Genomic DNA, 15,203 nt, shown 5'->3' with positions numbered 1-15,203 from the left:
TGTCTTTGAGCGAGAGGCGGGGTACACCCTGGACTGGTCCCCAGCCAATCACAGGGCACATATAGACAAACAACCATTCACACTCACATTCATACCTATGGACAATTTGGAGTCGCCAATTAACCTAGCATGTTTTTGGAATGTGGGAGGAAACCGGAGTACCCGGAGAAAACCCACGCATGCACGGGGAGAACATGCAAACGCCACACAGAGATGCCCAAGGGTGGAATCGAACTCGTGACCTGCGCGCCAACCACTCGGTTGTTGCAGACTATAAATGATGTATTTTTGTAAATATACTATAGAAAGCCTGTTTATGACCATATAAATACATTACATAAGGCTCTTGTAGCCACATTTACACACCTATAACCCAATATAGTAGACATAATATGCAAGCAAAGAAAGAAAATAGACATATAGACTCGCATGTTAGCACTGGGACAATTCCATCGTTTTGTTTTGTTGTGTTTTTTTGTGGGATTTTTAGTGATGTGTAGTGACTCAGTGAGTTTTATGAATACCTCCTATTTTTATGCTGGGAAAGGCTTCATTTAAGCCAGGAATACGTCAAATTTAAACACATATTTTACCATTAATAAGCTGTATTTAACCACAAAAGAGTGACGATTTTATTAATATATTTTGAAAAATCTGCAAAATGCAAAGTGTGATGTGGCGAAGGACGACTATATTCCTAGTTCCCACTTAAATCAACATAAAATTTCAGACCCTAACATATTTCCATGAAAAAATGTGTCTGTGTGAAACGACAACTGTGACAAAACAAATGAAAACATACACACAAGACTTCCTGTTCAGTGCAAAATAGGTTTCAACATGCAGTGTCTTCCTGTTTAGTGCAAAATAAGTTTCAAAGTAAAATCATGACTGTATGAACATATATTCCACCACAGAAACTAACAAAATGCACCCATTTTTTTTGCCTTTTAACCAATGGAAGAACAATTTAAAAGCTTTATTGTCATTGTAGTCATTGTGTTACTTATTTGAAATACAGTAAAGTCTTGTTATATCGATATTCTCGGGAGTCGGAAAAAATATTGATATAACCGGACTATCCATATATCCGATCCTGCGCCGAACTGCATTAAAAGTGGGCGGATCTTTGATATGGCATGTAATTTTCACCTTGAGTTCATGGATTGCGTATCTAGCATGCTTTTGTACTGTAGTCAAGTGAAAAATAAACTTATGCATTAAATAAAAACGTCTTTACACTTTTTCACAGATTTCGTTAATGGTGGTATTGAAATCCTTAAGCAAATATTGATTCAGCTTTAAGATGCTTTTGTATCGCTATAAGCAGACCAAATTGGCTGGCGGGAGATGAAAAGGGCATCGTAGTAACCGGATTATCGTAATAACCAGGTATCGTACTAACCGGAACTAATTATATCATAAAAGACTAGAAATTTGCCGGGAAATGAAAATAGTATCGTAATAAGCAGTACTTCGATATAACCAATATCGATATAACGAGACTTTACTGTATATTGAAATATGTAAACGTCTCATGAGATTAGGGCTAAGGGTTTAGCTGGTGACTTGCAATTCTCTACCAAAACTCTAAAGAGCAGTGTTTGCCTCAGACCCAGCGACCACAGTGCTTGTTGACTAGCTATTTAACTTCCTGTGTAGTTCACATTAGGTAAAAAAAAATCCTATATCGCCCATTGTCCTTTATGTTGCTGGTGAAATCCACAAGAAAATGTGCAATGTGTGGCTCGTTCTGGTTACATATGTCGACAACCGTTTATGTCAGTGTGAGCCAGTTTGAGGGGTGTCAACATAAACGGGTTCCACTGTAATGCTATTTTTTCATGACCCCTATCTCTGATGTTTCCTTAGCGGTGACTGTCCACATGAGCACCACACCTCCATCAGTCACTTCCCTGGGCCAGACGCCAATAGACACAGTCCATTTCCAAGCAGAGCATCACCACAACAGAAAGCGGAGCCTCAGCAGACGTGGGGGGGGCCCAGGCACCTAAGCAGGGCTTTGCAAAAGGCTCAGTCCAGGCTGGGCTCTGGCAAATCTGCCTCTGTTGAGGATCTTTTGGAGCGATCAGAAGAAAGGCATCCTCACCACTCCCGCTCTCGCTCATCGCCCACTGTGGAGATAATCAAGCAGGTAACGCCGCAGATTTTTACTTTGGGTCATAAGAAATATGCCCCATGTCGTGTTTCTGAACCGTATTTAACAACAGGTTATTTTTAGTGTGTGAAAAGACGCATGGGCAATGAAAAAAAACATTCATTATGTTTTCTGGACTCCTTATAAATGTGTGCAGATTTTAATTTTAATGGTTTAATTTCATTTGAACATGCATCAGATTACAATTAAATGCATTCCATAATCAGTTCACAGTTCCACATGTCCAAAAGGAGTAGGAAGAAGCAAAGCTTATTAAATCCTACCCCTCCATTTGGTACTTTTACAATCCATAACTGTTACATTTGTTCACTTCCTGCTTTCCATAATACAGTTTAAGGTTGTTTTTTTTAATAATGTACCGAAGTAGGAGGTGATATGACCATCCAATGACATAATGTGTACCATAGTAAGTGTCAATATAGTGATATATATAGCACATCATGACTGGTTCAAGACTCTTCATCCTTGTATTTAGCAAACATCAACTGCTTGTATTGTTTCTTGAATTGGCTCATCGTTGTGCATTGTTTGAGGTCCTTACTCAATCCATTCCATAGTTTGATTCCACATACTGAAATGCTATGGCTAGCATAACGTAGTCCTAGCATAGAAGTGTTTCAAATGTAGTTCTTCCCTGAGATCATATTTCTCCTCTCTTGTAGAGAAGTATTGGATGACATTTTTAGCTAATTGGTTGTTTTTAGCCTTATGCATTATTTTAGCTGTTTGAAGATGAACTATATCAGCAAGTTGAAGTATTTGTGATTTTAGAACTAAGGAGTTAGTATGTTCTCTGTAGGCGGCATTATGAATTATCCTTATTTACCTTTTTTGCAGTACATTTAGCGAGTGAATATTGCTTTTATAGTTATTAGCCCATATTTCCACACAATACGCTATATGTTTGGTATGTGTATCTGTCTATATGAGGTAGAAAACTGTGCCGTAAGCCTCCTCCACTCTCCAAATGCTGTGTATATTGTGGCGCACGGTCAACACTGTATGTGGAACAAACACTACATCTTGGAGATAATCACAGCATTGCTGGTTTGGTCATTAAATCTGATCAAAGTTTAGCTTTGGGGACATTTTGTTCAGGAAACATGCATGGAAACAAACAGTGTTTCCTGTGTGGTGCCAGAGAGCTGGAGATGGTGACTGGGCGATGTCTGATGTGGCTGATAGGAAAGATACAACATGCACACACACACGTATGCATGGGCCATCCTCGGGGTCCTTGATGGACAGCAATAAAAGATGAACTTGACCGTAATCTGTTTGACTTATCAGCGTGACCCGTATCACATAAGCTTTGTTACATTTCACACAGACACACAGACTTTCAAGCAAAAATGTGTAATGGGTATACGCTTATAATCTAATTAAACTAATAAAGACAAAAACGTACAGGGGTGCTGGAGCCTATCCCAGCTGTCTTTGAGCGAGAGGCGGGGTACACCCTGGACTGGTCGCCAGCCAATCACAGGGCACATATAGGCAAACAACCATTCACACTCACATTCATACCTATGAACACGATATAGTGAAAAAATGTTATCCTCCCATTCTGTGTGGAAGTGGTGACTTCTTGGCTTCTTAAGTTTATTTATTCATTCATTCATTCTCTACCGCTTATCCTCACGAGGGTCGAGGGGGGTGCTGGAGCCTATCCCAGCTGTCTTCGGGTCGCCAGCCAATCACAGAGCACATATATTGTTGTTTAACCATTCACACTCACATTCATACCTATGGACAATTTGGAGTCACCAATTAACCTAGCATGTTTTTGGAATGTGGGAGGAAACCGGAGTACCCGGAGAAAACCCACGTATGCACGGGGAGAACATGCAAACTCAGAGATGGCCGAGGGTGGAATTGAACTCCGGTCTCCTATAAATATAAATCATTCATTCATTCATTTTCATTCATTAGCATATGAGTATATTGTATGTTTGAAGAAATTAAGATGGATGTGTGCATTTCAGGACATATCACCAAATGAAGAGAAGATGTTTGATGCCTCCATTGCTGAACCTGAGACAGAGGACAGGTAAATACTTCCACATTCCACATGACCATCACACTTACGTTCTTCTAAGTGCCATGCTGCACCAGTGAGAAGGAGTCCAATGGAGGTTTGAAGCAATAGTGACCAAGGTAACATTGTAACATTTTCCAAGGGCTAGTTAAAAAAAAAGAACATCAGGCTGCACTTTGGAGACCTCTGGTGGAGCTGTAAAGCAAGTACAGTTGCCTTGTAAAAGTAACCCCAGGATGTGAGGATTACCTTCACGGAGAAGGAGGACAATGAAACCAGCTAGAGATGGACTAAGGATAACAAAAAAGAGCAATCAGGTGTATTAGTGTATTAACAGAACTAGACAAAGATGGCGGGTGTCGTTGCCTGACGAGAGATCGGTGTTTGATTACACTCAAAACACATCAAAACATACATTATGTAATTAACAAATACATTTGACTGCGTATTAATCTGACATATCTGTATCTCTTAGGCTTGCAGATGACAAGCTGCTAGAGAAGTTGTCATCTCCCCCCTCATCACAGAATGGTCCTGCCGAGTCCTTTTCAGGTGAGCAATATAAGTTTTACTATACACGTGGTTCACTCCTCGCTCTCAAAACCCTTCAGCTATCTTGCCGTTGATGCTTTTCTCTGATTTTGGATCAGTATTGGCAATAAAAGTGATATTTGAAGGATAAAATGTATAGGTAGTCACCACTACCGAGTCATGGTGTAGAAGTTGCATAGTAAGTTGAACTTTTACATCCAACAGCAACTATGGTGTGTTTAAGGACCAGCGAACAAAGTGCAAAGTCTCATCACTTGACTAAAACAACATTATCAATGAAGCATAAAGATGTAAAAAATGTGGGCTTTTTTAACAGTTGTACATGTATGCTGTACATTATTATTATTATTATATAATAAAAATAATGTAATGTTAATATATTATATATTAAATATTAAATATATATAACTATTATTATATTACTATATTATTCATATTATTATTATTTTATTAATTATTATAATAACTGTAATACAATAATAACAATATAATAATAATAATAATAATAATAATAATAATAATAATAATAATAATAATAATAATAATAATAATAATAATATATTTTTCTGACCAGAATTTCAAAAAGTCTAAAATCCAATTATGTGAAATCAAGGCCTTAAAATGTAAAAAAAAAAAAAAAGCAAATCACTTAAAATCTTGAAAGGTTTTTTAATGAAGCATAAAGATGTAAAAATTGTGGGCTTTTTTTAACAGTTGTACATCTATGCTGTACATTATTATTAATAATAATAATTATTATTATTATATAAAAAAATAATATATTAATATATTAAATATATTCAATATATTAAATATTAAATGTATATAAAAATATTTTATTATTAACAATATTTATTAAAAATTACTGTAATACAATAATAATAATAATAATAATAATAATAATATATTTTTCTGACCAGAATTTCAAAAAGTCTAAAATCCAATTATGTGAAATCAAGGCCTTAAAATGTAAAAAAAAAAAAAGCAAATCACTTACAATCTTTTTTTAATGAAGCATAAAGATGTAAAAATTGTGGGCTTTTTTTAACAGTTGTACATCTATGCTGTACATTATTATTAATAATAATAATAATTATTATTATTATATAAAAATATATATTAATATATTTTATATATTCGGTATATTAAATATTAAATGTATATAAAATATTTTATTATTATTAATAATAATTATAATAACTATAATACAATAATAACAATATATAATAATAATTATAATAATAATATTTTTTTCTGACCAGAATTTCAAAAAGTCTAAAATCCAATAATGTGAAATCAAGGCCTTAAAATGTAAAAAAAAAAACAAAAAACAATCACTTAAAATCTTGAAAGGTTTTTTAAAATGAATTTTCTTTTGTACACTTCAGTCTCGCTGTTTCTATTGTTTCTATTTTATGACATAACTCCAAAATGGAACTAAAGTGCCTGTGCACCAGGTCAGCATTTATCAACCGACTAGCTAGTGGCTGCCGCTGATATTTCTTCATGTAATCATAAAGTCTGGCTTGTTGAAATGTCCAGAGACCATTGTCATTATGCCTGGTGAAAGTAAAAGTGAAAGTGAAAATGTGCAAGCAATAGTTAACTTGGGTTTTGGTTAAGTCCTATATTATGTATTCTTGGTTGTTTTACCCCAGCACTAACTCCATCTTTGTTTATTTCCTAGAAGTAACCTTCTCCCACACTCCTGTCCCTCTGAGAGAGAAACGGCAAAGGAACATGGAACGTCAGCGAGCGTATAGCACCTCTTCTCTTGCAGCCTCAGTTGGCCTACCGTGCCCCCTCACGTCCTGGGACAGCGGTGCGGTTGAGTGGCCTACTAGCGAGGGTCTGAGTCAAGCCAACCAGGATGCCATACCCGAGAGCGACGGTGACAGGAAAGGTGCAGCACTCAGCCTGGACGGCCATCTTGAAACCTTAGTGATGGACAAACCCACGAGGCACAGTTTGAGCCAAGACGCGACGAAGGACGCTGCAAGAGAGAGAACATTTAGTTTAGACCAGAGAGAAGAACGTTGTAAAGAAAAGGAAGTCTCAGCAGTGACGTCGTCACCGCACATGCATTTCCAGTTTGAGTCCACACCGTCCTCTCATCATCAGTCCATCCACCAGCACTTGTCCCCCCGGAGAACGCCAGCTCTTGACGCCTCTACTGCGCAGCAACCAACATCACGGACCTGCCATGAGGACCTAGATGAGGTCTTTCTCCAAAATCCCCCTCCTCCATCATTGCCTCCTCCCGTCAAAGAGACTGACATCATGGAGGACTTCCCTCCTCCTGCTCCTCCCATCCTTGAGACGAATAAGAACGTCTCCCTGCAGAATGCCGCAAGGTTAGTGGAACAATCACATTTCTTTGACAACTGGTTGGCCGAGCAGATAAAATGTGATCAGCTCATATGGATCTTCCTACCTTCTCCCCATTCTCCACCAGCCTTCCTCCATCTCTCAAAGCGCAGTCGTCCACCCTCACATCCACCACGTCGTCTAGTTTTTCCAGCCTGGATGTGGACAATTTTGAAGAGGACCTCAACCTTGAGTACGAGCCGCTGCTCAAGAGGGAAAAGACGGCAGAGGAGCTTCGAGTGGAAACGCTGTGGAAGAAGCTGGTGGGCGTGTTTTGATTCTCATGTCATTTATTCTACATGTTTGGCATACGGGCATGCCTTGGCCTATCAGCTCCTGTTTGTTGTTATTGTCTACCTTTGCTCTTGATAGTTAAAATCCCTCTGTGTTGACTCACCAGGTGTTGCAGGATCGCTCTCTGTCATCCATCTTCCAAACAAGGGATGGTAAATCAACTGTGGAGCTCGTGGAGGGGATCTTTCGAAACAGCAGACTGGGTGCTAAAGTGCCATGGCAAGGCAGCAACATGAATGACAGGTATGTGGATTGAAGGACGTTAACACAGTTGGACTCACACAGCAGAATCAATAACACGACAAGACACAAACTTTAAGTGAAAAACACTAACCAAGGTTCCAATGTATTGATAGATGTTACAGGAAAGGCCAATTATAAAATTCACCCGCTGCTTCTTCTTCAGTTTGCTACTTTCCGCCACTATTTCAGTCCCACCCTTTGCGCTAAGTGTCCATCACCGCACACTCAATATTTTGGAGTACAACATTCGGGTACTGCATTTTGCTGTACTCCTCAGGGTGAATGTACTAATGCTATATACAGCTATAGAGTGGCTTTTGATTCCAGACCTGGCCGCGATGAGTCAATATCTGCAAAGTAGGATTCAATATTAATAAATGGAATATTAGAGCATAGAAAACCTACTAGAGCCCTCTAAACATGAAATAACACCCCTATAGTCAGTCACGCTTATCCCCACGAGGGTCGCGGGGGGTGCTGGAGCCTATCCCCTACACCCTGGACTGGTCGCCAGCCAATCACAGGGCACATATAGACAAACAACCATTCACACTCACATTCATACCTATGGACAATTTGGAGTCGCTAATTAACCTAGCATGTTTTTGGAATGTGGGAGGAAACCGGAGTACCCGGAGAAAACCCACGCATGCACGGGGAGAACATGCAAACTCCACACAGAGATAGCCGAGGGTGGAATTGAACCCTGGTCTCCTAGCTGTGAGGTCTGCGTGCTAATCGCTCGGCCGCCGTGCAGCCACTTTTACACTCATATTAACCAAAATGTGAGAAAATAAGCCAGTGAAGACGTAAATAAGACTCTGCGTATGTGTGTTTCTATACATGTCTTTCAGACGTTTGGACAGGAAGTGACAGCACTGACTCAGAGTTGAGTTTTAGCTGGAGTACGACCACAACAGTAGTCTGTGTTATTATTATGATGATGATCACTATTATTACTATTATTATTATGTTATTATTGTGTCTATGAGCTAAATAATTATAAAATAATCTAAAAGCCTGTCTTTGACGATGAAGTCTGGTGCGTGTTACTAGTGACACCTAGTGGCCAAAGGACACAACAGTTTATCCGGGTCTTGTATTGCATTAGTGTTTTTATATTTTGGTTCATTTGCAACATTTTTATGATTTAAAATGCATAATTTAGGTCAAGAATATTAACATTTGCTTAAATATGCATTGTTTGGACTAATAATAGGCCATAGTAGATAGACATAGACTTTCTTTATTGTCATTGCACAAAAACACAGCAGTGAAATTGCCAACGAAATGGCATTGCCTGGCTCCTGTGTAACAATAAATAAATAAAAAAAATAATAAATAATAAATAAAAAATAATACATAATAAATAATAAATAATAAATACTTGGGCTGTTTATATTGTTTACTTTTTCTAAATTGTGTATTTTGTACTGCTTAACTGACTCTGTACTCTTGCTGCTGTGCAATACAAATTTCCCCACTGAGGGACGAATAAAGGCATATCTTAATCTTAATCTTAATCTTAATCTTAAATAATAAATAATAAATAATAAATAATAAATAATAAATAATAAATAATAAATAATAAATAATAAATAATAAATAATAAATAATAAATAATAAATAATAAATAATAAATTAAAAAATTATTAATAAATAATAATGTGGAAAATAAATAGATTACATGAAATATAAACAACAATGTACAGCGTAAACAGTAATTTGTACAAATAATTTAAATAATTTAGAATAAATAACAATTTAAAGTTTTGGTTGTGCGTGTGGGCAGGTAGAGGGGCTTATTTGGCATTGAGCAGTCTGACGGCCAGGGGGAAGTAGCTGTCTCTAAACCTGGTTGTTCCACAGCGGATGCATAGTCAACCACAACATGTGGTCATTTTTAATACATTTTTGAAAAACGGTGATAGAATGCAGGAGTCATACACGGAATGACTGTATATTGAAATAGGATCAGCTTCCTGCAAAATCATCACATAATGTAAAGCTTTGTACATGTTATCATCATAATAAAGCTATGATCTGTAATTAATTCATTCATGAATCTCACCTACAAATGGTGATGTATCTCACATTGAGGGATTTTCATATAAATTCATCACATTATTGTAGCAGAGGAAAATACTGATACATAACTAATCATTTTTTAGTTTTCTATTGAACACTGAACCGGTTGGGGCTTAGTGAACTCTGGTTTTACAAAGACCGTTAGGGGAATTTTCATGTTTCACGTCTCCCGCTCGCTACTCACCGTACCCTCCCAACGACAATGGGACAGCTTGTGCTAAACAAAGCCAAACACATTGACCTTCAGTCAATTTCTTTATCCACTTTTGTATGAATTCATTCAAGAAATAACAAGTAAGGACAGTTGAAGTGTAGTATTTGATACCTTATTAAGAGTTGAAGCCAAACACAAACACTTTAGGACAATTCACTGGCTAAATGTGCTGCAAAAAAGGTCAGTAAGGATAATTCATAATGCCGCCTACAGAGAACACACTAACTCCTTATTTCTAAAATCACAAATACTTCAACTTGCTGATATAGTTCATCTTCAAACAGCTAAAATAATGCATAAGGCTAAAAACAAGCAATTAGCTAAAAATGTCATCCAATACTTCTCTACAAGAGAGGAGAAATATGATCTCAGGGAAGAAGTACATTTGAAACACTTCTATGCTAGGACTACGTTATGCTAGCCATAGCATTTCAGTATGTGGAATCAAACTATGGAATGGATTGAGTAAGGACCTCAAACAATGCACAACGATGAGCCAATTCAAGAAACAATACAAGCAGTTGATGTTTGCTAAATACAAGGATGAAGAGTCTTGAACCAGTCATGATGTGCTATATATATCACCATATTGACACTTACTATGGTACACATTATGTCATTGGATGCTCATATCACCTCGTACTTTGGTACGAGGTGCATTATTAAAAAAAACAAACAAACAAAAAAACTAAACTGTATTATGGAAAGCAGGAAGTGAACAAATGTAACAGTTACTGATTGTAAAAGTACCAGATGGAGGGGTAGGATTTAATAAGCTTTTTTTTATTTTACTTTTGTCACGCACCGAAGTACGTGACCAAAAAAAAAACGTAAACTATATTAGGAAAGCAGGAAGTGAACAAATGTAACAGTTACTGATTGTAAAAGTACCAGATGGAGGGGTAGGATTTAATAAGCTTTTTTTTTATTTTACTTTTGTCACGTACCGAAGTACGTGACCAAAAAAAACCGTAAGCTATATTAGGAAAGCAGGAAGTGAACAAATGTAACACTTACTGATTGTAAAAGTACCAGATGGAGGGGTAGGATTTAATAAGCTTTTTTTTTTATTTTACTTTTGTCACGTACCAAAGTACGTGACCAAAAAAAAAAACGTAAACTATATTAGGAAAGCAGGAAGTGAACAAATGTAACAGTTACTGATTGTAAAAGTACCAGATGGAGGGGTAGGATTTAATAAGCTTTTTTTTTAAATTTTACTTTTGTCACGTACCGAAGTACGTGACCAAAAAAAAAAACGTAAACTATATTAGGAAAGCAGGAAGTGAACAAATGTAACAGTTACTGATTGTAAAAGTACCAGATGGAGGGGTAGGATTTAATAAGCTTTTTTTTTTAATTTTACTTTTGTCACGTACCGAAGTACGTGACCAAAAAAAAAAACGTAAACTATATTAGGAAAGCAGGAAGTGAACAAATGTAACAGTTACTGATTGTAAAAGTACCAGATGGAGGGGTAGGATTTAATAAGCTTTTTTTTTATTTTACTTTTGTCACGTACCAAAGTACGTGACCAAAAAAAAAAACTGTAAACTATATTAGGAAAGCAGGAAGTGAACAAATGTAACAGTTACTGATTGTAAAAGTACCAGATGGAGGGGTAGGATTTAATAAGCTTTTGTTTTTTATTTTACTTTTGTCACGTACTGAAGTACGTGACCAAAAAAAAAACGTAAACTATATTAGGAAAGCAGGAAGTGAACAAATGTAACACTTACTGATTGTAAAAGTACCAGATGGAGGGGTAGGATTTAATAAGCTTTTTTTTTATTTTACTTTTGTCACGTACCAAAGTACGTGACCAAAAAAAAAACGTAAACTATATTAGGAAAGCAGGAAGTGAACAAATGTAACAGTTACTGATTGTAAAAGTACCAGATGGAGGAGTAGGATTTAATAAGCTTTGCTTCTTCCTACTCCTTTTGGACATGTGGAACTGTGAACTGATTATGTGATGCATTCAATTGTAATCTGATGCATGTTCAAATGAAATAAAAATACCATTTAAAGTGTGTCACACGGGGCTATGGTCATGGTTAATATCATTTCTACTATTACTATTTTTAAAGGAATAATCCAGAATAATTCTTCTTGCACCCTGCACAGGATGGAGGATGGTTTCAGCACCGATGTGGATCCAAGGATGGAGATGGATGAGGGTGGGAAAGACATCAACAGCAAGAAGGTAGAAAAAGTTTTGTGTTAAACAAAATCTATTCATGTCATATCAAGATGACCTTTTTCCTGCATTTCCCTCCCTGTCCATTAGGTGGAGCTGTGTGATGCTCTCAGGTGCAGTTTAGTGGCTCTGCGCCAAGAAAAGGAAGCTCTGTGTGAAGAGCAGAGGCGGCACCAGGCACTCGGGGCAAGCATCGAATCCCTGGTGCACAATCTATGTAAAATCAACGAGCGGGACAAGTACAGCATGTTCATTGGTACTACCTTTGGTACTACAGAAGGCAAAATGGGGCCACTTGGGCTTGAATCTGCTGTGAAATCTTCACTGGATTTGCTTTGCAGGAGATCTTGAGAAGATCATGAACCTGCTGCTGTCGCTGTGTAGCAGGCTGTCCAGGATTGACAGGTCCCTGCTTGCTCTGCAGCGAGAGGAGGTCCCACAGGAGGCCACATCAGAACAGAGGGTGAGACGTCACTGGATAGGTCTGCATTCATTTAGCACCCTGAGGTTAGAATAGGTCCTAATAAATATTGCCATTGTCATTTGGGTAATTGGGTAATGACAGCACTACACCATCATAATGTATGCACTCGGGAAATCTGTACAGTGTGTACTGGATGATGCAAGATGATATAACAGTGATAAATAAACTACTGTATATGAATCAATAAAGCATGGCCCCTTTGGGGTTGAATGCAGCCTATTATTACTCAAAAATAAGCATATTAAGCACATTTCATGCCTAAAATCAACTTTTTTTTAACACAAACATAAAAAATGGCTAAATTAAGTCAAATCCAAATATAAGGCATTCAGAAGATGCATTCATGCGTTCTGATGGTATGTACAGTACATCCAGAAAGTATTCACAGCGCTTCACTTTTTCTACATTTTGTCATGTTACAGCCTCATTCCAAACTGAATTAAATTAATCTCTTACCTCAAAATTCTACACAAAATACTCCATTATGACAATGTGAAAAAAGGTTTTTTTGACATGTTTTGAATTTATTAAAAATAGAAAAGAAAAAAATGACATTTACATAAGTATTCACAGCCTTTGCTTAATACTTTGTTGATCCACCTTTGGCAGCAATTACAGCCTCAAGTCTTTTTGAATATGATCCCACAAGTTTAGCACACCTATCTTTAGGCAGTTTTGCCCATTCTTCTTTGCAATAAGTCTCAAGCTCCATCAGGTTGGATGGGAGACGTCTGTGCACAGCCATTTTCAGATCTCTCCAGAGATGTTCCATCGGATTCAAGTCTGGACTCTGGCTGGGCCACTCCAGGACATTCATGGAGTGGTTCTGAAGCCAATCTTTTGAGATCTTGGCTGTGTGCTAATGTCTACTGTCTATATGGTCAAGGTACATGACCAGACTACTGAGGTCAAGAGCGCTCTGGAGCAGGTTTTCATCCAGGATATCTCTATATATTGCTGCATTCATTTTCCTTCTATCCTGACTAGTCTGCCAGTTCCTGCTGCTGAAAAACATCCCCACAGCATGATGCTGCCACCACCATGCTTCACTGTAGGGATGGTATTGGCCTGGTGATGAGCAGTGCCTGGTTTCCTCCAAACATGGCGCCTGGCATTCACACCAAAGAGTTCAATCTTTGTCTCATCAGACCAGAGAATTTTGTTTCTCATGGTCTGAGAGTCATTCAGGTGCTTTTTGGCAAATTCCAGACGGGCTGCCATGTTCCTTTTACTAAGGAGTGGCTTTCGTCTGGCCACTCTACCATACAGGCCTGATTGGTGGATTGCTGCAGAGATGGTTGTCCTTCTGGAAGGCTCTCCTCTCTCCACAGAGGAACGCTGGAGCTCTGACAGAGTGACCATCGGGGCCTTGGTCACCTCCCTGACTAAGGCCTTCTTCCCCGATCGCTCAGTTTAGAAGGCCGGCCAGCTCTAGGAAGAGTCCTGGTGGTTCCAAACGTCTTCCATTTACGAATAATGGAGGCCACTGTGCTCATTGGGACCTTCAAAGCAGCAGAAATGTTTCTGTATCCTTCCCCAGATTTGTGCCTCAAGACAATCCTGTCTCGCAGGTCTACAGACAGTTCTTTTGACTTCATGCTTGGTGTTTGTGCTCTGACATGCACAGTCAACTGTGGGACCTTATATAGACAGTTATTATATTTCCAAATCATGTCCAATCAACTGAATTTACTGCAGGTGGACTCCAATTAAGCTGTAGAAAGATCTCAAGGATGATCAGTGGAAAAAAGATGCACCTGAGCTCAATTTTGAGCCTCATGGCAAAGGCTGTGAATACTTATGTAAATGTGATTTTTTTGTTTTCTATTTTTAATAAATTCAAAACATGTCAAAAAAACCTTTTTTCACATTGTCATAATGGAGTATTTTGTGTAGAATTTTGAGGTAAGAGATTAATTTAATTCAGTTTGGAATGAGGCTGTAACATGACAAAATGTAGAAAAAGTGAAGCGCTGTGAATACTTTCCGGATGCACTGTAGTATTCATTGGTCACTAGTCAGTAATGTTACTATAATGTTTGGTGAGATTGTCGCAACAACAGGCTTTTATTGCAGGTTTGAATGATCTCACAGCAGAAACATTAATCCCCAACATCCCAAGCTAAAAATTCAACCCTGACATCACTTCCTGTCCGACAACATCATTTCCCCTACTTGTACTGGAACACATTTAATTGCAACACACATCTCATGTATGTCTTGAATGTTTTATCCTTTTTTGGCTTATTATGTCTACATTATAGGCTGCACGGCGGACGAGTGGTTAGCGCACGGGCCTCACAGCTAGGAGACCCAAATTCAATTCCACCCTCGGCCATCTCTGTGTGGAGTTTGCATGTTCTCCCATATTCTCTTCCAAAAACATGCTAGGTTAATTGGCGACTCCAAATTTTCAATAGGTATGAATGTGAGTGTGAATGGTTGTTTGTCTATATGTGCCCTGTGATTGGCTGGCCACCAGTCCAGGATGTACCCCGCCCGAAGACAGCTGGGATAGGCTCCAGCACCCCCGTGACCCTCATG

General features: G+C 38.1%; 1 protein-coding gene across 5 annotated transcripts in view; it reads left to right on the top strand.

Annotated features, from left to right (window-relative positions):
* Nucleotides 1-15,203, top strand: part of shroom3 (shroom family member 3) — a 68,894-nt gene that overhangs the window by 51,977 nt on the left and 1,714 nt on the right. For 3 of the 5 annotated variants that reach the window (XM_058058489.2, XM_058058523.2, XM_058058514.2), the window contains 9 exons: nt 1,873-2,155; nt 4,165-4,229; nt 4,693-4,769; nt 6,457-7,123; nt 7,225-7,399; nt 7,537-7,673; nt 12,103-12,181; nt 12,266-12,443; nt 12,517-12,638. In XM_058058489.2, coding sequence (XP_057914472.2) covers nt 1,873-2,155; nt 4,165-4,229; nt 4,693-4,769; nt 6,457-7,123; nt 7,225-7,399; nt 7,537-7,673; nt 12,103-12,181; nt 12,266-12,443; nt 12,517-12,638 — 1,783 coding nt within the window. The remainder of the gene's footprint in view (nt 1-1,872; nt 2,156-4,164; nt 4,230-4,692; nt 4,770-6,456; nt 7,124-7,224; nt 7,400-7,536; nt 7,674-12,102; nt 12,182-12,265; nt 12,444-12,516; nt 12,639-15,203) is intronic. The other 2 variants (XM_058058498.2, XM_058058505.2) reach the window with 2 other exon arrangements.

Source organism: Doryrhamphus excisus, linkage group LG10, assembly GCF_037039965.1.
Source record: "Doryrhamphus excisus strain RoL-2023G ecotype Guam linkage group LG10, RoL_Dexc_Guam_v1.1, whole genome shotgun sequence".
NCBI classification, from domain to species: domain Eukaryota; kingdom Metazoa; phylum Chordata; class Actinopteri; order Syngnathiformes; family Syngnathidae; genus Doryrhamphus; species Doryrhamphus excisus.
The sequence above is the reverse complement of the archived record's forward strand: the minus strand, read 5'-3'. Positions and strand labels throughout refer to the sequence as shown.